We start from the raw sequence: 22,274 nt of genomic DNA on the forward strand, positions 1-22,274 counted from the left end.
ATTAAAATGTCATAAAGTTTGGGAAAGTGTATTTGTTATGACTGTCAGCAATGTCACAAACAGACAGGAGCCAAAGCTTTGTCATATCTTATTCTGGATTCTGCTAGAAATGAGGCCTTTCAGCAGGAACAAAAATAATTTTTACCCAAACATTAGCCAAGAAAAATCCCTTGAAAATAATATTCTGAGGATGCCTTTAAACTCTCAATGGAAAAGCAATCAAAATCAAAATGCCATCTCCCAGGGTCAAGGCCCAATGTGCCACCCATTGGGAGGCCTTCAATGGTGTCCTTTTGAATATAACGTTGGGGTTTGAAGTTCCACTTAAGTCTTTAAGAGTCTGTTGTGGATACACTGAACATGTTTTTTTTTTTTTTTCCCACTGATAGGATTTGCTTTTTTCTCATTATAGGAAAATGTATGATGACATTTTGCAGGCATGATATTTTGCAGGTATGAAATTTTGCAGGTAGGGTATGAAGGGAAAACATAACTTGGAGTTTAAGCATAAAGCAAATATTTAATCTCACTCTTCCTGAATTTAATTCCATTAGTCTTGGGGTTTTACTTGTTTAAGTGTTTAAGAAAATATCTCAGTACATTTTTAAAGTTTATTGCCTGATGGAAAGGTAAATTAAAACATTTAAATCCACAAATGCCAATTGTTTTTGAAAGGGCTCAGATAAATTTGTGCTTAAATAAAAAGAACAGAGAAAAAGATGACTTATAATTGTCAGTGAAGAGAATCTTGGAAAAATGAAGACTGCTACTCAAGACCTTGGAGTTTTATTCTGGATATAATACCTAACTAAAAAAAATTCTTAGGCTTTTAAGCCTGACAGCTCTCTGTATTCATCACCTAATACATTTTAGAGCACAAGTACTTAATCTCTCTGTTCACATGTCTGTAAAATGGGAACAGTATTGACTGCACAGGGTTATTATAAGAGAGTTAATATGTGTAAGTTATTGTCAGAAGAGGACCTTGATAAATGGTAGTTATTCCTATGATCTTTCCCTATGATATTACTGAATAGTACTTTCAGCTGCATCTCCTGAAACTGTAGTTCTGCCTGTGGGAGAGCTTTTCAGCCTACTGAAAATGAATCGGATTATACTTCTGGAATCACAGGTAAAAAGCAAAACCAACAACTGTCTTTCACCTCTGAAACAACTTCCTCAGACTCTCACGATGCAGAGTGACCTTAAAATTCAGCAAATGCTCCTCAACTAGATCAACAGCTTCCCAAAGGTCCAGGAAAAAGGATAAATACTCTTTGATTACCTCGGTCAGTGCCTGAAACTGAGCCTTAAAGTAAGTCAAGAGTGTAACATGATTGCAAGGACATCAGGAGGCCTGGAAGGAGGCTGTATAAGAAACGAGGCACGTGGAACAAAGTTAAAGGAAGAGAAAAATGCTTCTGTGACGAGCCCTCAGCCACAGCCCGCCTCCCTTCTCTTGTGTTCGGGCATGGAGAGAGGGGAATAAGTCTACAAAACATCCCCGTGGAAGATGGTAAGGTCAGGCCATCTGCTACAGGAACTATCTAGAATAAACCCTGAAATCTACCCTATTTAATTGGCTCTTCAGGGCCACTCCATGTGAACAATAACCTGAGTACTTTGGGAGTATAGGATGGGTCCCAACCATTGTGCTCTTTTTCCACATTTTAGCGTGAAAACAAAAAAATGAAGTCCTCCAAGGGAACTTATGAGAACCTAGATCTCAGATATTTCAACAACAATCAACATGATTCCCCTGGTTTAGGTAAATCCTACAAAAGGGTCATTTTCTTTTTTTTTAAGTTATTTATTTTAATTGGAGGCTAATTACTTTACATTATTGTATTTGTTTTGCCATACATTTTGCTTATAGTCTCCTGTCTACTACTAGAATGGAATTGCCCAATCAAGCTTGTCTACCTCTATTTCCAACCCCTTGAACAGCCTGGACAGGCTTCTCTGGTGGCTCAGTGGTAAAGAATTTGCCTGCCAGTGCAGGAGATATAGGTTTGATCCCTAGCTCAGGGAACATTCCCTGGAGAAGAAAATGGCAGCCCACTCCAGTATTCTCGCCTGGGAAATCCCATGGACAGAGGAGCCTGGAGGGCTAGAGTCCATGGGGTTGTAAGGAGCTGGACATGACCAAGTCACTAAACAATAACAAACCACTGGTGTCTTCCTTCACGGCTCAGATGGTAGAGAATCTAACTGCAAGACAGGAGACCTCAACTCGATCCCTGGATTGAGAAGGTCCCCTGGAGGAGTGAACAGCTACTCCTGCTCCAGTATTCTCGCCTAGAGAATTCTATGAACAAAGGGGAAAGCAGAAGATGAGATGGTTGAATGGTATCACCGACTCAACGGATATGACTTTGTGCAAACTCTGGGAAACAGGGAAGCCTGGCGTGCAGCAGTCCATGGGGTCACAAAGAATCAGACACAACTTAGCAACTGGACAATGAAAAACAACAGAACAGCCTGAAACATATTCCATGTTTAGTATGAATTTCGAATGAATGAATCCTAATCTTGTCCAAGATTCCATCCAAGAAGAGAAACTGACCTTGGCAGGTAACTCTGGGCCATGTGAATCCTAAATTTTCACAAACCCAGGAAGGTGTTTCCAATATAAGGAATTTGAAAGCATCTGTATATTATTTCATTAACCCTCACCAGCAGGGTACCTGAGAGGACAAAGTGCATTAATCTGATATCACACTAAAGAAACAGAGACCTAAGAAGTTAATATGATTTCGCCATCTTCAATCAGTGAAATCATGAATGAAATACAAAGAGGGAAAAACAAGATTATTAACCTCATAGCCAGGAGCAATGCTTTTTCTTGATGTTAGAGCCTTAAAGAATTACAAACACCGCAGAAAACTATATAGCAAGCCTCCAGGCACTTATGTCAAAAACTATAAAACTTGATCTGACTGAGCAAATTTTTTTCTCAATTGTATAAAACAAACAAACAAACAAAAAAAAAACAAGCAAACATAAACTCACAGTCTTAACCACTTTTATCTGTACATTGCAATATTGTTAAGCATATTCATACTGTTGTGCAAAAGGTCTCCAGAACTTTTTCATCTTGAAAAATTAAAACTTTATTCGCACTAAACATCTCTCCAGTGTTCCCTCCTCTCAACTAGCTCCTGGCAACCATTATTCTACTCTTTGATATTTATTGTTGCCACATTCTGTAGTGTACCCCACTGCATTGCTGAAAGATGAACAGTCTGTTAACATAACAAAATGCCTGGAGAGTGAGCTGGCTTTAAGGAAAAAAATATTCTTCAAAACCTTTTTGTATCTCAAGCTTGTTGTTTTCGCCTTCAAGAGCTTTGATGGAAGTCAAGTCCTTAGGGTCATTCTGGCATCTTGACTTCAGGAAAGGCCCGGAGGATCCCAATCTGTGTAAGGGTAATGGAATGGTTGCAGCTGGGAGTCTGCACCTCTCCTGTCATAGGAGGTCAGCTTCAGTAATTATACTGACACAAGAGAAAAATCAGTTCTACCTACTGATATGCCAAAATATTATTCTTAGTCTAATAACCCTGTAAATAACAGTCAGGTGTTAAAATGGGCTTTCTTCCTGCTGTATTCAATTTTCAGTTTATATCCTGTCTGCTAGGAGAGATTGCTAAATTCTACTAGGCAATTAAAACAATAAATAAATTTTTATTAAAAATGAAGGGAAAAGACCAGAAACATGCTACAAGTGGAGAATGGGTTAAGGGAGAAACAGTGATCAGTGATTTGATTTTTACAATCATAAAAATGAATACAATTCTTACTCCTGTTTTCATTTAAGAAACTGATGTTATGAGACATTAAGTAACCTATCCATGGGGCATCCCTGGTGGCTCAGGGGTAAAGAATCTGCCTGCAATGCAGGAGATGTGGGTTCAATCCTGAGTTAGTAAGATCCCCTGGAGGAGGGCATGGCAACCCACTCCAGTGTTCTTGCCTGGGAAATCCCATGGACAGAGGAGCCTAGAGGGCTACAGTCCATGGGGTCTCAAAAGAGTCAGACATGACTTAGCAACTAAACAATAACAACCTATCCATTATCACAGTGTCAGAGAAGCAGAAAAGGCCTTAGAGGTCATCTGGATCAAATGGTTTGTATTAATAAATGCAGATGTTTGGAAGATGACCATTCAGCCTCTTTTTACACACTTCTAGAGAGGGTAAGTTCACTGCTTAAAAATCACATTGATAAAAGGTTTCTCCTTGTCTTGTAGCTTTCCAAAAGCATCATCCCTTTAAATTCTATTTTGCAGTTGCTTTAATTTAGAACTTCATAGACCTCTCCGTGTGTCTGAAGAGAGCTGGCTATATTCCCATTAAGGTGGCTTCCAGAAACTTCAAAATCAATGGCTTGGTAAAGGCCTCCCCACAATCCCAACCCCTTGCTCCCCCAAAACTCTGCAACTTTCCACAGTACCCATGAAAGTCTGAAGCCCAGAACAGAATTCCATGTTGCAGATAGCTCAGCCCAGTACAGGGTCAGCCAGGCTATCACACCCCTTGCTCTCTGAACTACATCTGGAGCAGCAGCCCAATAGTGCGCACACATTGTTATGTGTGTTGCCACTGACTGACCGCCAGCCCCCTGTTGACTACATGCCCCAGGTCTATTTCTCACAGACCACATTAAGTCAAGTTTCTATGGACCTGCTCTTACATATTCTATATTTCAAAACTTTTTTAGTTTCACTCTTGTTAAAGCTTGTCAAAATAGCTCCAATTAATCTTCATGTTTAAAAATCAATTTAAAATTTAGGCTCTGTTGCCTAATGTATCAACTTGTAACAACCAGGAGTTTTCTCATCCATCATAGTGAAAGAGAACTCAGTCAGGCACAAGGTGTTCAGGGACCAGCTGGGATTAGAAAGAATTATACAGAATTTTCCTCCTAGGATCTGTGTATAGCCTGGGACTAAGAACTTAATCTTAGAGCGAAAAGTCTAATCATCTAAGATGGTGTCCAAAGCTCTGACTTGGACAAGTAAACTTCATATGAGGAAGTTCAGTGTGTCTGAGGTTTCCCTGTGTTTCTGAGAAATCTGCTTGTAGGTTTCTTAAGGGTCTCTGTCCACATATTAGACCCTTTTCCCTGTGCTGGATCAAAAGTATTGCTGATCACTGTCCTCTCTGGATATGGATATTCTCCCAATAACTTGCCACTGAGTCTATCTGGCCAACATCTCCACCTGTGGGAAGTTTCATTCCTCGCTCTGGGCTGAGCAGGTGTGCCCCTCCCATGACAGTTGATTTTTCGGTAACCAGCTGTATCAGAAGCTGAGTTCTAGACGCAACAAGAAAACTGGTGAAATCAAACAGTCCTCTTCACATTCCCTTATCCAAGGTTTGGACTGGGTCTGGAGCCTAAGGCAGGGCTGAGCCTGCAAGGAAAAAAGTCAACAAGCTGTGACTAAAGGGAGGTGAGGGAAAAGGATCTTACAAAGACAAGAACCACCTTGTTAGCAAATAAATGAAGTGAATTATACACGATGGAATGATAAAAAAAAAAAGTTCCATTTATTGACCATTTATTCTGTGACAAGTATGCTGCTGCTGCTGCTAAGTCGCTTCAGTCGTGTCCGACTCTGTGCGACCCCATAGATGGCAGCCCACCAGGCTCCCCCACCCCTGGGATTCTCCAGGCAAGAACACTGGAGTGGGCTGCCATTTCCTTCTCCAATGCATGAAAGTGAAAAGTGAAAGTGAAGTAGTTCAGTCGCGTCCTACTCTTCTCGACCCCATGGACTTGCAGCCTACCAAGCTCCTCCTTCCATGGGATTTTCCAGGCAAGAGTACTGGAGTGGGGTGCCATTACCTTCTCCGGTGACAGGTATACGACATATTTTATTGATTCGTCACAACAGAGGATGTGAGGTTGGTACTATCATCTTCATTTTGGAACTAAGGAGATTGTAACTCAGAGGGTTTTCAGTGGGTCCCCTGAGTCAGCTGGTAAGCAGCAGAGCTATGGTTCAAGGCAAGTTTGTCCACAACATTAACTGCTGAGCAGTTTTACAGATCTAATACCACAGGACCAGCAGAGTTAACTGACTTGACCAACACTTGGTTGCAGATCCAGGACTGCAGTCAGGGTCCCATGCCTCCCAACTGATTCACTTTTCACAGGAAGGGTGAACCTTATCATCACTTCCTTTTTTATTCACTTACACATCATTCAGATATTACCATATGAATTTGTTGGGGTCTATTTTTCCTCTTTTGGACACTGTGACATTTGTATTATCTTTATACCTCCATTTTCACAATCTCTAGAAATGATTGCTCACTTCTGTAATATTTTATCATCTCTCCTCTTTAGTACCTAGAGATATACATTGCCTTGGCACAAAAGCTTGGACACACGTTTGAAAACATATTTTATTACAATCTTCTCTATTTTCTTCTGCTTCCCTTGTGTCTCAGCTGGTAAAGAATCAGCCTGCAATGTGGGAGATCTGGGTTCGATCCCTAGGTTGGGAAGATCCACTGGAGAAGGGAAACGTTACCCACTCCAGCATTCTGGCCTGAAGAATTCCATGGACTTAGTCCATGGGGTCACAAAGAGTTGGACACGACTGAGAGACTTTCACGTTCGCTTTCTATTTTGTTCTGAAGATTATTCATCGGGATTGAAAATCACAAGTGAAACCTGAGTAGGTAACATTATGTATGCCAGGCCTTCTTAGACACTTAATACATATCCTCATTTAATCCTTGCAACAACTTAAGAAGTACTATACCCATGAAGTACTCATAATAGCTTAAGAAGTACTGTTATTAGCCTCATGTTTTAGCTGAGAATACTGAAGCACAGAGCTAGTAAATGTCAAAGCTGGGCTACAAACCTCAGGTATTTGAAACCAGAGCCTGCATTTTTAAAGGATCTCCTCTGCCTAAATCAACAGTTCTTATTTCATGTTATCACTTGTTCATTTCACACTGTACACTAACACACAACAACAACGAAAACCTGTTATAATAAGTGCAATTAGTAAAGTTGCAGGATCAAAATCAACATATGAATATCACCTTTATTTCTATACACTAAAAATCAACACTCCAAAAGGAAATTAAGAAAACAATCTTAGATATAGTAGCATCAAAAAGAATAAAGTATTTAAAAATAAACTTAACCAAGGATGTGAAAGACTTGTTCTCAGAAAATATGTATGAAAGAATTTAAACAAGACTCAAGTAAAAGGAAACTCCTTGTTGGTGGATGGAAGACTTAGTATTGCTAAAGTGCCCGAATTATCTAAGGTAATCTAATAGATTTAAAGCAATTACTATCAAAATCCCAACGGTATTTTATTTTTACAGAAATAGAAAAAAAAACCAATGCTAAAATTAATGTGGAACCACAAAGGACTCCAACTAAACAAAACAGTCTTGAGACAGAAGAACAAAGCTGGAGGCATCACATTTCGCATTTCAAAACATATTACAAAGATAAAGCAATCAAAGAAGTATGATGCTAGCACAAAGCCAAACATATAGACCAACAGAGCAAAATGTACAGAGAAGTAGACTCACACATATACAGTCAACTGAGCTGTGACAAAAGTGTCAAGAATACACAATGATGAATGGTTCGTCTCTTCAACAAATGTGTTGGGAAAAATGGGTAACTGCATGCAGAAAAATGAAACTGGACCATACACGAATAAGTTCAAAATGAACTAAAGATCTAAATGTAAGGCCTAAAACTGTAAAATTTCTAGAAGAAAACATGAGGGAAAAGTTTCTAGACATTGATCTTGGCAATGTGTTCTTGAATATGATATAAAAAGCTAGAAAACAAAACAGAAGATAGACAAGTGGGACTGTATGAAACTAAAGAACTTCTGCAGAGCAAAGGGAACAATCAGTAGAGTAAAAGAGCAACCTATGAAATGGGAGAAAATATTTACAAATCATATATCTGTAAGGGATTAATTTTCAAAATACATCATTGTCTTACCACCAAGTAGCAAGATAACAAATAACCCAATTTAAAAATGTCAAAAGACTTGAAAGACATTTCTCCTAGAAAGACATACAAATGGCCAACAGGTACATCAACAGATGTTCAAAGTCACAAATCATCAAGGAAATAAAAATCAAACCCACACTGAGATATAAACCCACACTTACTAGGATGGTAATTATTAAAAAAAAAAAACAGAAATAAGTATTGGTGAAGATATGGAGAAATTGAAAACGTTCACTAGACAGAAAACAATAATGCAGTTTCCTCAAAAAGTTAAAAATAGAACTACTATGTGACCCAGCAATCCTATTTCTGGGTATTGAACCAAAAGAATTTCAAAAGGCTATTAAAGAGATAGTAACACCCCATGTTCATTGCACCATTATTCACAATAGTCAAGATACAGAAACAAACTAAATGTCCACTGAAAGACGAATAAACAAAATTGGTATATACATGTAATGGGACATTTCCCAGCTGTGAAGAAAGAAAGAAATTTCTGCTATATATTACAACATGAATGAACCTTGAGTACACCATGCTAAGTGAAATATCCAGTCACAAAAGGATTAATACTACATTATTCTGCTTATATGAGGTAGGTATCTATTTCATCAAAGTAAAAAGTAGAATGGTGGTTGCAGGGGCTGCTGGGAAGAGAAATGATGAGTTGCTGTTTAATGGGTATAACATTTCAGTCATGCAAGATGAAAAAGTTATAGAGATTTTCTATATACCTTTGTGCTTAGAACTAAGAACACTAAATATTTAAAAAATCATTAAGAGGGTAAATCTTATGTCATGTGTTTTTTAGCCACACATAAACACACACACACACACACACACACACACACACGTGTCTTAAGAAGCCAAAAGAGGAAAACATTTCAAGAAGAGTGTGGTCAGTCACATCAAATGATGTTGAAAAGTCGAATAAAATGATAAAGAATTAATCACTCATTAGCTTTATAAAAAAAAAATCACTGGCAACTTTGATAAAAACAATTTTAGTGCTGCTGCTGCAGTGGTAGTGAAATAACATTAAAATGGGGTAGGCAAGGAAAGGAAATAACAACCTGACGACAGAGGTAATGCTTTCACAAATACCAGAGAAATAGCACAATGGAGAGAGGCACAGATGTGGAGTCAAGGGAGATTTTTATTTCACTAAGAAGGGTAATAAAGCATGATTGTGTGGTGACTGGAATGATCCAGCAGTGGTAGAGAAAAATAATTATGCAGGGGAGGGAATAAACTGGGGGTAAAACTTAGGAGATCTGAGTGAAGGGGATCCAGACCACAAGTAGAGAAGCTGAATTCAGGCAGAAAAAGGTCCATGACTTCTTACCTAAAGAAAATGCAGGATATGCAGAAATAGATGCAAGTAGGTTGATGGGTTAATGGTGGGAAACAAAAAGTTCATGTCTGCATCTATTTCTTTTCCTGTAAAATAAGAGGTGAAGTCATAAGTTTAGAGTGGGGTGGGAAGGAGATTCTGATTTGAGAAGTAAGAAGAGGCATGAAGTTATTATATCAGAGAGTAGAAAACTGAATTTACTATTGATGTGTAAGATTCATGGTGAGAAATTTCTGGTTAGTGGAACCATCCAGGCTGTGTATTTCAGTAATATTTCACCATTGAAGTTTTCTGGGATTGGAATAGATTTTAAAAAAAGAAAAATGTTAGACTAAGTTGGACTTTTTTCCAAGGAAGCAGAGCAGAAAAGAGTAAGACAAGAGAATTAAGGACATTTTCAAGAGTGAAACTCTAATGCTGGACCCAAGGAACTTGAACTGACGCAAACAGAAACGAGAACACGAGAGGTGACAGTTACGTAGCCTTCCCTCCTAGCAACTCGCAAAGCAGAATCTTTACAACCCCTTGACCAATTTTTTTCTCTCAGAAAAGCCCAGGGCAGGCCGTAGCAGGTGGGTGCTTAGGATGAATTCTGTACTAAGGCAGCCTAAGTCGTGCTTCTCCTCATCTTCCTCCTCCTCCACATGGAACAAGGAATATAGTCAGAGCTGTGCATTGAGATAGGTTCCCATTTGCCCATGAGGACTCCTTCAAGTACATCTTCCTCTGCACCAGCCAACAAGCCAAAGGAGACCTACAGGAAAGCCTCCCAGGCAACTAAGACTGTCATTCATTCACTGGAGTCCACATTCCTTCATGAAATAAAAATTCTCCAAGTGAATCAAGGAACACAACCATCATTTACAATGTTGACCAAGGAAAAACATGACTGCTCCATAAAAATTAATGCAAAAGAAGAATTATTCTATGTGAAACATAAAATTAGCTGACATTAAAAATGGAGTGGTCTAAGAGTTGTCCACTCCCAGGATCCATAATGAAAAGCAGACACAAAACAATAGCACATCTAACAAAGCAGTGGGCCATCTGTTTCAGTACCTGATCTCCGGAGGTGACTAATCCTGGCAGTTTCTCAAGGATGTTTAACTATCTCCTTCTGCCTCTCTTCCTGACCCATCTTCCTCTCTTAACAGAGCATAATAAAAGCATATGGTGCTCTAGAAAGTGTCTGGTTGCCGAATTTCATCTGAACCATGGTAAATTTCTCTCTCACATTTTCTTGCCTTTTAGAGTATATGACTTACATATTTTCCTGGTCCCCGATCTTCTGAGGCTGATCCTAACCCTTGAGAGACAGGTAATAGAATCTATAAGCTTCTTGAGGATAATAAATTACATGATTGTACCCAGAAGTTCCTTGAGTGTCCATGGGCAATAGTTATGGGTAAATCTCATTGGTGGTAACATTAATAGGTAAAATATCCATATTAACAGAGCTGATCCCTTTAACCAAAGATAATTAAAATGCATGCCTATGTATGTTTGAGACTTAACCTTCTCTTGAAGGTTCAGAGTGCATCGATTACTTTATTTATGTGCTTCAAAGCAATGGAGGTGTTAGTAATTACTTTAGGTCTATCAGATGATTTGGGTCTATTTACACTGTCCCAGGCTGCTCACTGGGGACAGTATGGATCCAGCTGTGTTGTTACCCTGGATCTGCCTGGAGGAATGATTAATTGGGTAGCCCCATAGGCCTACTGACAGGATCTATTCAGAAGATTCTCAGAAAAGAAGTTATCCTAACAGAAAGTTGATAAACACACACATACACGCACATGTACATGTGCATGCAGAGAGCAAATTAACACTGAGAGTGATGCAGAGTACAGAATAAATCTGTCCTACATATTGTCCTCTGCCTGGCCCTCATAAACTCATTCCTAAGTCCTAGGGCAAGGTGGCAGCACCAAAAGAATCAACGTCAGTCAAAGAACTCTTTTGCTGGCATCCATGCAAAGCAAAAGGACTGATAGGATCTAGCAGCATTGGCACTCATGGTTTCAGTGTTGATGGCAGACAAAGCCAGCAGTAGGACTGGCATCCACACTTTCTACAGCAGGGGACCCAGCTCTGGGAGCCTTTGACCACAGTGGAATCCTATCCAAGGCCCTTTTTACACATTAACATCCTCAATGCTGGGCCTTTGCAGACACAGCACAGGCTCTGGTGGGACTGCCAACAGCAGTGGTGTTCTGAGTATAAAACTACAGAAGTACAGTTCCTCTACATGTCAAAGCAGCAAAAATGACAACTCCCCATAACCTCCCCAGAACAGGAAAGAAAGAAAATTGCAGTGTGTGATAGCCCACAAAACTGGTTTATAAAAACTTATTTAAGAATTTGTCCAGAGATTTCTAGAACTATTTGGAAGTCCATGAAGGAGGTACTTTAAAGGGATCAAAACTGACAATTAACATGACTCTGATTTTACTTTGGGACTTTCAGAGTTTAGGGAACATTACCTTTTATGTAAGGATACCTATATCCTTATTTATTAGTCTTCCCTCAAAAATATTGCCTATTTTTATAGCCAATATATGTCACTCAACAGCTTTACTCTTCAAGCTCTTTGTAACTTACTCTTTCTATTTTGATTAGGCAGGGTTAGAATTACACAGGAGAAAATAAACTCTACATAAGGATCCAACCAGTTCATTCTAAAGGAGATCAATCCTGGGTGTTCATTGGAAGGACTGATGCTAAAGCTGAAACTCCAATACTTTGGCTACCTCATGTGAAGAGTTGACTCACTGGAAAAGACTCTGATGCTGGGAGGGATTGGGGGCGGGAGGAGAAGGGGACGACGGAGAATGAGATGGCTGTTTGGCATCACCAACTCGATGGACACGAGTTTGAGTGAACTCCGGGAGTTGGTGATGGACAGGGAGGCCTGGCGTGCTGTGATTCATGGGGTCGCAAAGAGTCGGACACGACTGAGCGACTGAACTGAAGGATATGAGAAATCTTCATATGAGTAAAGTGTGTGAGCTGTAACATATAAATGTATCTATTTTAGCCAGCTGAAGTTTCTTTTTTAAAATTCAATTCTTTCAGAGCCTGGATTATGCTAAATTATAATTATAATTTTAATTATAATTTTAATTATAATAAATAATTAAAATCAAGTGAGTTATGCATGTTTCAAATCCACATAAGTCATGATTTAAATAAATGAGGTATGGTTTACAAATACAAAGACTGATCATTTTCTTCCTATTATAAAACAATTCACCATTTACCTTTGTGTTTGATGGCTGTCTGCTGCTGATCATTACTACAGTTTGCATTTATGATGCCACTATTACTTCAAAGGGGCTTGAAATTTGTGTTGTGTTGTGCTTAGTCACTCAGTCATGTCCAACTCCTTGCGACTCCATGGACTGTAGCCCACCAGGCTCCTCTATCCAAGGGATTCTCCAGGCAAGAATACTGAAGTGGGTTGCTATGCCCTCCTCCAGGAGATCTTCCCAACTCAGGGATCAAACCCAGGTCTCCCACTTTGCAGCCAGATTCTTTACTGTCTGAGCCACCAAGGAAGCTTATAGATAAGGTGAACAAACCTGTGGCCTATAAATACAACAGAAATAGCTGGTCCTATGACACAACAAAAATGATACCAAATGGACAAAGAACCAATACAGAGTGTCTCCTAAATTGTCATTAGTGACCACTAGCATCGCCAGATGGACTGAATTTAAGTGCTGTTGATGGCTGGTATCAAAGAGCATCAGGACTTTAAGGAAATGAGGAGGAAGGTTTTACATTTATCACAGTGACCCAATTTGAACACTCAAATAGCAATTAAATCATTTTTATTGTTCAAGGTGCATGATGAACTGTAATGTCAGTTATCAGAAATGTTCCTAACCTGGGCCATTAGCCTTGAGTCAGATATGGGCCTCTGGCTCTAAGCCTAAATGTAAATTTGAACATTCACATATAGACTTCATGGTCTGTTAGAAAGAGCTCAATCAAACAAGTATATTTAAATTTGGCTCTGCCACTTACATAAAGGTTTCCCTTAGAGATTCCCTAAGCAGTGTTTCTCAAACTTTAAATGTGTGTGCAGATTTAAAGATGACCTGGGGATCTTGTTAACATACAGCTTGGGATTAAATCAGTCTGAGGACTGGGGTCTGAGATGCTGTATTTCTACCAAGCACCCATGTTCGCTGATGCTGCTGGTCCCTGGATCAACTGTGAGTAGCAAGGCCTGAGGAGATTATTGATAGAACATGTGAAAATCATGTGTGTTCATGAGAAAACACTTTGTAAACTGTAAAATGACACAAGTATCACTTTATATTAATTAGTAATAGTTGGTGATTCAGTTCAATTCAACAAGGAAGAGCCCCAATAGGATAAATTAAGCAATGCATTTGAGTTAGTTCTAATAAGGTGGATGAACCTAGAGCCTATTATACAGAGTGAAGCAAGTCAGAAAAACAAACATATTAACATATACATATCGAATCTAGAAAGATGGTACAGATGAACCTTTTCGCAGGGCATCAACAGAGACGCAAACATAGAGAACAGACTTGTGGACACAATGGAAGAAGGAGAGGGAAGGAGGAATTGAAAGAGCAACACTGAAACATATACATTACCGTGTGTAAAATTTATAGCCAATGGGAACTTGCTGTATGATACAGGGAGCTCAAACCTGATACTCTGTGACAACCTAGGAGAGGTAAGATGGGACGGGAGGTGGGAGGAAGGGTCAAGAAGAGGAAGACATATGTAAACCTATGCCTGATTCATGTTGATGTGTGGCAGAAACTAACACAATATTGTAAAGCAATTATGCTCCAATTAAAAATTTTCAAAAGTGTAAAAAATTATGTTCTGATATTTGTTTTTTCTTTTTAGCAAAATCAAAAACAAAACTGGGAATTGAACAAGCAGCACAAGAAAGCTGGTCATTTTAAACAATTTTGTTGCTTTTTGATTGCTTTGAATAAGATTAACTACCATATCACTATAAGGACTAAAATGATGGGGGGAAATGCCCTGCTTCCTAAAAGAAACTTGTACAATTAGACCCAGTTCCAGATTTGCCCTGACAATCTTATCCCATCTTAATCAAAACAGAAATAGTAAATGACAAGGAAAAGGAAAACAGTTGACTCTAGGAACAACAAGAAGAGATCACTGTGAGGAAAGAAATTAAAAACTAATAAAAGCCAACACAGGATCACAGAATTCCGAGCTATTTTAAACACATCTCTTTTCCTTAAGTAACATTGTCCTTTTTTATTGGTGTTAGCATTTCCTGGAAGAGTGTACAAAGTCTGCAAGAACATTGATTTCTAAGGCATTTCTGTGTTCCTTATGTAAAGTACAGTCAACAGTTGCTGTTCAAGTTTTGGTTTGAAAACTGGCAAGGAGAGACCAAAGAAAGGCAGATGACTTCCAGATTGGTAGGTAAGTGTCATAATCAGGAAACTTACGTAGGAAGTTTGTTTGGAAGTAGCTGCAAGATAAATGGATCTCTGTGCCTATTTAAAAGTTTATACAGAGGCCTTAACAAGGTTCAGCCACGTACACTGTCCAGATGGTCTCAATAACACATTGCTCTCTCAAGGCTGCTTCCTTGAAAAAGGCTCCCACTGTGGAAATGATGGGCCAAAAGTGCATTTCAAGGACAGGGGAGAGGGTAAGCAAACTGACTGCCCAGGTCCCGCTCACAGGCCAACTGGTGGTCAACTCAGTAAACAACTCTGACACCAAGGAAACATACACTCCTTCTGAGGCTCTAGTCCCACAACACTAGCCAGTCTTTCAGTATTACATGGTCAACTTACTGTATTATGTGACGAAGACTTTCATCACCTATCAGCAAATGCGTAACAGACCCTTCCCATTAAAATAAAAACCCTTCCTGATTTTTTAGATTTCAGACAGAATGACTCCTTGTCATAGATCCAGATCACCAGCAACTTACCCAGATTAAGCAACAGCTTGCTTGCTCCCATGATGGATCTTTTTACAATGGTTCTGGCAGCACCATGATTATAAAAGTTAAAACTCGGCTTTGAAGATGCCAGAAATTCATCAGACTCACCTTCACCTGAACTTGACACTTTGTCTCCCAGCTTCCATCCCTGTTTACCCTCTCTCACCTGTTTATGGTAAGAAGATGCGTCATTCATAGTCCAAAATGCCAGAATACTGTTAAGCAAGCATGTATGAATGAAAACTCAGCTTGGTGTCATCAGAGATAGAAAAGACAAATGAGACTGAAATCTGAGTGACTGACAGGGTGTTCCGACAGTACCATTCCTCTGAAAAATAAAGTGAAAGTAAAACTACTAATACCAATTACTAACTTAATTCTTTGGGCCAGTCAATACCAAATCATGATGCCATTTAAATGCAAAACAGACACAGAAATTCAGTTATGAAAGCATTCAATATACAGACATCTTGAGAAACAGTTTAAAGATGCCAGAACTGCACACCTGGGGGGAATATCACACAACTGCAGATGGTTCTTTGCACTAGCTCTGGGTAATGCAGGTCAGCTGACCCAAGAGGATGGCTTCATAATTACACAGCTCTTCACTCTCCAGTTGCTCCACCTAAGCAAACCTGAAGCTTAGAGCATGACTAAGCAGCCGTTCCCTTCTACAGAAACCCTTGGGTGGTACATCAGGAGTGGTTTTAAATGGTGGAGATAATTACTTAATTCAAGCTGTAGCAACTGGCCAAGTAAACATGTAGCAGCCAGGAAGCTATTAGCATGATTTTAAGGCAATTATTCCATTAGCGTTTAATATTCTCCAATTAGTCTTCCCTGACTATCGAAGTTTGAACATCTCTTTTTCCTCCAAAAATTCTCACAGTTTGAGTAATGCAGAAAGGTACCAAACCCATTTTTAAACCTGTGTAGATCTGCCAAACCTACATTAAAAAATCATGGGGGAATTGAGGGATGCCGATGGGCGAAATAGGGTTTTTATCTCAGAATTATTGAGGATGAGAATGGAAAGCTTTGCAGGGGATCCACTTTGAGTATAAAACTAAGAGGAGTTAGGCAAGTAATGGAAATTCCCACTGTGTCGAGTGCTATCATCATTGTGTCTCTACTGTAGAACTATCAGAATCTCGAAGCCTCTGAATACAGGTTTCCACCTTGTCCTGTGGGAAAGAAAAGAAAATTCCTCCCGCTCCTGTCAATGCCTTATTTCCTTGTCCTTTCAGCCTGATTAGTACTTGTTGCTGCCGAATCATCCAGATCCAAACTGCAAAGCATTTCCCTCCAAAATTCCTAGCTAGTTTTTCTAAGGACCATATTTAAAGATCATATCACTGAACTGATAGCAGGTCATTTCCCTTCACTGAGATGCAACTTTCGTATCTGTGAAATGGAGTTAATATTTATCAGCATCACCTGCTTCACAAGGTAAGGAGAAGGATTATGTTATCTGGGTTATATGTTGCTGCTGCTGCTTCTAAGTCACTTCAGTTGTATCCGACTCTGTGTGACCCCACAGATGGTAGCCCACCAGGCTCCCCCATCCCTGGGATTCTCCAGGCAAGAACACTGGAGTGGGTTGCCATTTCCTTCTCCAATGTGTGAAAGTGAAAAGTGAAAGTGAAGTCGCTCAGTCGTGTCCGACCGCTAGCGACCCCAAGGACTGCAGCCCACCAGGCTCCTCCATCCATGGGATTTTCCAGGCAAGAGTATTGGAGTGGCTTGCCATTGCCTTCTCCCGGGTTATATGTTAGGGCTTTGAAAAGTGAAGTATTATAAAATGTATGTTAGATTCAGACATGATATCATGCCAAGCCTCAGAACTTGCAATGTGAGCTTGCACTTTTAACCTCCCTGTGTCTCTGGAGAGTCACCTGTCAGGAAACTGGCATCAGACTCCTTGCCCTTCTTACCTTTTAGGCCTCCATAAATGCTCAGGTGAGACCATGTGAAAATACCTGTCTAAAGACCAAATAAAAAGGAAGAAAGGGGGGATAGCAATGCCTGTGGAAGTGACAGTGGAATTTTGCCAACAAAGTTCTGTAGTTTCTATTGTCTCCTTCAAAAGAGCAATCCCTAGGCTCACCCAGGAGGAGGGTAAATGCAGAGTGGAGAAGCTGGCTTGTTCTTTTCCTTAGAGACACCTGGGCTCTTGGGAAATTCCCTTCTGAAGAAGGGCAAGAGGAGAGAAACCCTTCCCTTCCAGGGCTGGTGCTCAGAGCCTGTGTCTGTCATAATTGCCAAACATCTATTTGACTAATAACCACTGATTTCACTTACTGATCAATTCCAGTGCTACTGGTTAGATATTTTCAAGAAAACCCATCTTTCCCTTAAAAAAAAAAAAAAAAATTTTTTTTTTTTTTTTAAAGCATGATTTCCCCCAGTGGCTGAGAGAGGGCGCCGGATGGGTAAGATCAGAGAAGGGAGACCAGAAGGTTGAACTTGATAACCCGGCATAATTCAAGGCAAGGGACGAACAACCTGTCGGTATTTTGCCCTCTAGCTGAATCCTGGAAGGGTCAGGCGGGTCAGGGAGATAATCTGCACTCTCAGCCCAAGCGAAAAGTCAACGAAGTATGGCTATGAACCCTGCTGTCACCGTGGTATACCGTGCTGAAACCACCCTGCCCCTGCACACCCGAACTAGGGTCTGCTGCGCTCCCGCCCCCAGAAAACTGCCCAGTCCTCTGGTCCAAGTCGCGCGCTTCACGCTGAAGCGTCTGACCCTTCCAGTCTCTTCCTCGCTTTGTCCAGGCTTCCTTCTTTCTAGCCTCTCTGGACACCAGCGCAATCATCTTTTTCCTAAGATTTGCCGGTGAAGCCCACCCCTCCGCCGCAGTTTACACAGGTTCCCCTGCCCGGCTTCTGTCCCGAGCAACAAATGCACGGTCCACGAGGGTTTGCTTTCCTGGCCCGCGCGCTGGACGCTGCTCACCGCCCTGGGACCACAGTCCAGATGCTGACCACCCGGCCGGGCCCTCTAGGTCCACGCAGATCAGGAAACGGCTCCCTACATTCCTGTCCCCGCTTCAGCTCCAGGTCAAGGGCATCGATAAAGCCGCCGGCGGTCCCTGAACTTTCATCACTCTTCGGGAAGCGCTTTGTCTCTTGAAAGGAGACTAGGGACGAATATTAATGACTCGAGTAGCTTCTAACCGAGAAATCCACCCAATTCTCTTGATTCCGTGACAGAGATGGAGTCGGAGGTCCACGGGCCAGAGCCGAGCCCTTAGGACAGCGGCTCGCGCTCGCCGACCACCACCATCCCACAGCCCCAGAAATCGTCCCCAGACCCAAGTCTCCGGGGGGAAAAAACTGTAGGGGGGCAGTGGGGTACGAGGCGCCACCCTCGAGCCAAGCCTTTCCCCTGCCCCAGCCCTCTCAACACAACCTGCTTCAAAAACCCACGGAAAAGCAGTCACCTTGACTCCCCGCGCCACGCTCCCCAGGGCTTTGGGAGAGCGCTGGGAGGCCGGAGGCGCCCGGGCGCGCACTCGCCTGGCCCGAGACCCGCCCGTGGAGACGAGTTTGCCTCCCGCGGGCATCTTGGCAAGTTACCACTCAGTGGCAGATAAAGCAGGGCGGGGCAGGGGGAGCGGACGCCGAGCGCCCCGGCGGCAGCCTCTGAGCGCCTACCTGGGATGGCTAAATTGGTGAGGGGGATGCTGTGGATGCTCTCCGGCAGAGTTGCCATCCAGTCGGCGAATTTCAGCTCGTTCTTCCCTTGAGACGAGGCCATCGTGCGGTCGGGGTGCCGCGCGCTGGTCCTCACACTCCTCGCGCAGGCTGGCAGGCTGCTGCCGCTAATCCAATGTTTGCTCCCAGCCCCGCTAGAGTTTACACTCCGCTGTGCGCCACACCCACAGGATGGCGCAGACACATGCTAATTTTAATAATTATTCAAAACACCCCATGCTCCCTTAGTGCCTCCGCCAGACTCCGCTGGAGCTTTTGTTCCTGACGTCCGCACTCAGCTTTCTGCTCTCTCCGCTCCCTCCCCGACTCCCTCCTCCCGTCTTATCCCTCCTATGCGTCTCTCTCTTTTCTCGCCATTTCTACAGCATTCCTTGGCTTCTTATTATTTATTATGGTTTTTTTAAACTTGGTTCACACAGCTGTTTTGCCCACGATCTTGTTCGGCCCTTTAATGTGGCTTCCTGGTCTTGCTTATGTTTGAAAGACACAATCTACGGGTTGAAGCTAAAATCCTGGAAGACTTTGGGATGCTATCACCTCCCCTGAGCAGACTCTCATACTTGCTTTCAGGACTTTCCATTCTTACTGAAGAGCTTTTCCTTTCGTAAACTACAACAGGTTATTTCTTTCCTCAGCTGGGGCCGAGAGCCCTGCTGACAACAAAATGGTGGTCTTTCTTCACCACTTTGCTTAATTTTTTGGAGTAGTTGACAAGCGTGCTGTCAGAAAAGATCAGTTAAGTTCTAGGTGGTACCTATTCAATCCCTGGCATCCTGTTCCAGTCATTTCAAGGTAAAGAAGCACTTCACCCCCATTTCCCTGAATATGAAAAATGGTGCTATATCTATGGAGAAAACAGTTCGTCCTCTCTGTCATTTTTGTGACACTCAGGATAAGACTAAAGCCTGATGTTAGACGAAAATCACCACATTTCCCAGTGGCACGTTGTAATTATTGCCTACTGGCAATACTACTGCATTTGGTGGAATTTATTTGGCACCATTCAAAATGATCTATGTGACTGTCTGAATGTTCATTCCTTGGCAGACTAGACAGAGGCACTTCTCTCAAGAGAAATCACTTGTCGAGTCTCCAAAGAACTGTCTTGGTTCACCTGCTCTCAGATGAGAAACAGCAGAGGAATCAAGTCTTACAAATGTATGAGTCCAGCTGTGGCCTGGGTAGGTATGATAAGCAATAGACTGAAAATGTGCAGGGTCTTAGCAGCCCAGTGAATGTAGATGTAATACAGATGCCTCTGTTCTTTGATCCAGTGATGCAAAGTCCTTTTCTTAAAGTACATTCTGTTAAGTTGGGAAAATGAAAACCCAGGTAGGAGAAAGAGCTATAAAACATGGGAATAAACAGTTTCAGTAAACTATATAGCATTAAAAAGAAAAGAAATCAGATTTTCTATTCTGCCTTAGAATCAATTCATAGTTGAAAAAGGATATGATAGGGCTATCTTTAAGAATGAGAAAGAGATATATTGGGATTTTTTTTCTTCCAAAGTAAATCTTAATATTCCTGTTAGCACAGTAGAACTCACATATCCTTTTGATTAGGCTAAGAATTCAGCTCACTGTGGAATTCCTGGTCAAGAGACCTACAAACATCCCCCTTCTGGCTAATGCTGGTGCTCTGTAGGCATCATTGCAGAACAAGGAGGTGAGCTCAGATCTGGTAATCAGCTGCTCTGAGTCATTTAGGCAGTCCCTTAGTTTCTGTCAGCCTTGCTTGTCTCCATCATAAACTGGTGACAGTAACTCAGAGATTTGCAGTGAAGCTTCCAGAAGAGTACATATGAAAGAGCTTTGTTATCAGCAAAGCATCATGTAAAATGTGTGATCTATGTTTATTAAAGTTTCCCTGGTGGCTCAGATGGTAATGAATCTGTCTACAATGCAGGAGACCCAGGTTTGATCCCTGGGTCATGAAGATCCCCTGGAGAAGGGAATGGCAACCCACTCCAGTATTCTTGAGAAATCCATGGACAGAGGAACCTGGCATTTAAAAAAAAAAAAAAAGAAAACCACTTTAAATGTTGAGAAAAGTTGCCTCTCTCAAGAATGGTAAAATAGATAGCTGGGGAGAAGTTGCTATACAACACAGGAACTCAAGCCTGGTGCTCTGTGATGACCCAGAGGCGTGGGATGGGGGAGGGGAGGTAGGTGATATATGTAAAATTATGGCTGATTTGCATTGTTGTGTGGCAGAAACTAACAAAACACTGTAAAGCAATTTTCCTCCAATTAAAATGTACCCTTTATCTTTTGTTAAGAAAATAAGCAATCCCTCCTCTATTTTATCTGCTTCAAATTTCAGATTTTTTTCTAATGTGTTGGCTTTCCATGAAACTTCACATTTCACTGCATGCAATCCACCAGATAGAACAGTGATGAAAGTGGATAGCTTATGAATTTCTTTTCCAGACTTACAATCAGTATTTCAGGCAATTTTGTGACCCAGTTTCCCCATCTCTTTGTTATACTTCTGACATCATTTACTAAATGATAGTTCAGTTCAGTTCAGTCGCTCAGTCGTGTCCGACTCTTTGCGACCCCATGAATCACAGCACGCCAGGCCTCCCTGTCCATCACCAACTCCCGGAGTTCACTCATACTCGTGTCCATCGAGTTGGTGATGCCATCCAGCCATCTCATTCTCTGTCGTCCCCTTCTCCTCATGCCCCAATCCCTCCCAGCATCAGAGTCTTTTCCAGTGAGTCAACTCTTCGCATGAGGTGGCCAAAGGATTGGAGTTTCAGCTTTAGCATCAGTCCTTCCAATGAACATCCAGGATTGATCTCCTTTAGAATGGACTAGTTGGATCTCCTTGCAGTCCAAGGGACTCTCAAGAGTCTTCTCCAGCACCACAGTTCAAAAGCATCAATTCTTCTGTGCTCAGCTTTCTTCACAGTCCAACTCTCACATCCATACATGACCACGGGAAAAACCATAGCCTTGACTAGATGGACCTTGGTTGGCAAAGTAATGTCTCTGCTTTTTAATATGCTATCTAGGTTGGTCATAACTTTCCTTCCAAGGAGTAAGCGTCTTTTAATTTCATGGCTGCAGTCAGCATCTGCAGTGATTTTGGAGCCCAAGAAAATAAAGCCTGACACTGTTTCCACCGTTCCCCATCTATTTCCCATGAAGTGATAGGACAGATGCCATGATCTTCGTTTTCTGAATGTTGAGCTTCAAGCC

The 22,274-nt window shown here is 41.4% G+C and overlaps 1 protein-coding gene across 1 annotated transcript in view; it reads right to left on the reverse strand.

The window, feature by feature from the left end:
• The window catches only part of PLCXD3 (phosphatidylinositol specific phospholipase C X domain containing 3), a 194,610-nt gene extending 175,335 nt beyond the window's left edge, over window positions 1–19,275 (reverse strand). The window contains exon 1 of the mRNA XM_055422122.2: window positions 19,006–19,275. Coding sequence (XP_055278097.1) covers window positions 19,006–19,108 — 103 coding nt within the window. The 5' untranslated portion in view covers window positions 19,109–19,275. The remainder of the gene's footprint in view (window positions 1–19,005) is intronic.
• Between the last annotated feature and the right edge of the window lie 2,999 nt (window positions 19,276–22,274).

The sequence above is a fragment of the Moschus berezovskii genome, chromosome 18 (genome assembly GCF_049115385.1).
Source record: "Moschus berezovskii isolate FMDL1 chromosome 18, NW_MosBer_1.0, whole genome shotgun sequence".
Taxonomy (NCBI): domain Eukaryota; kingdom Metazoa; phylum Chordata; class Mammalia; order Artiodactyla; family Moschidae; genus Moschus; species Moschus berezovskii.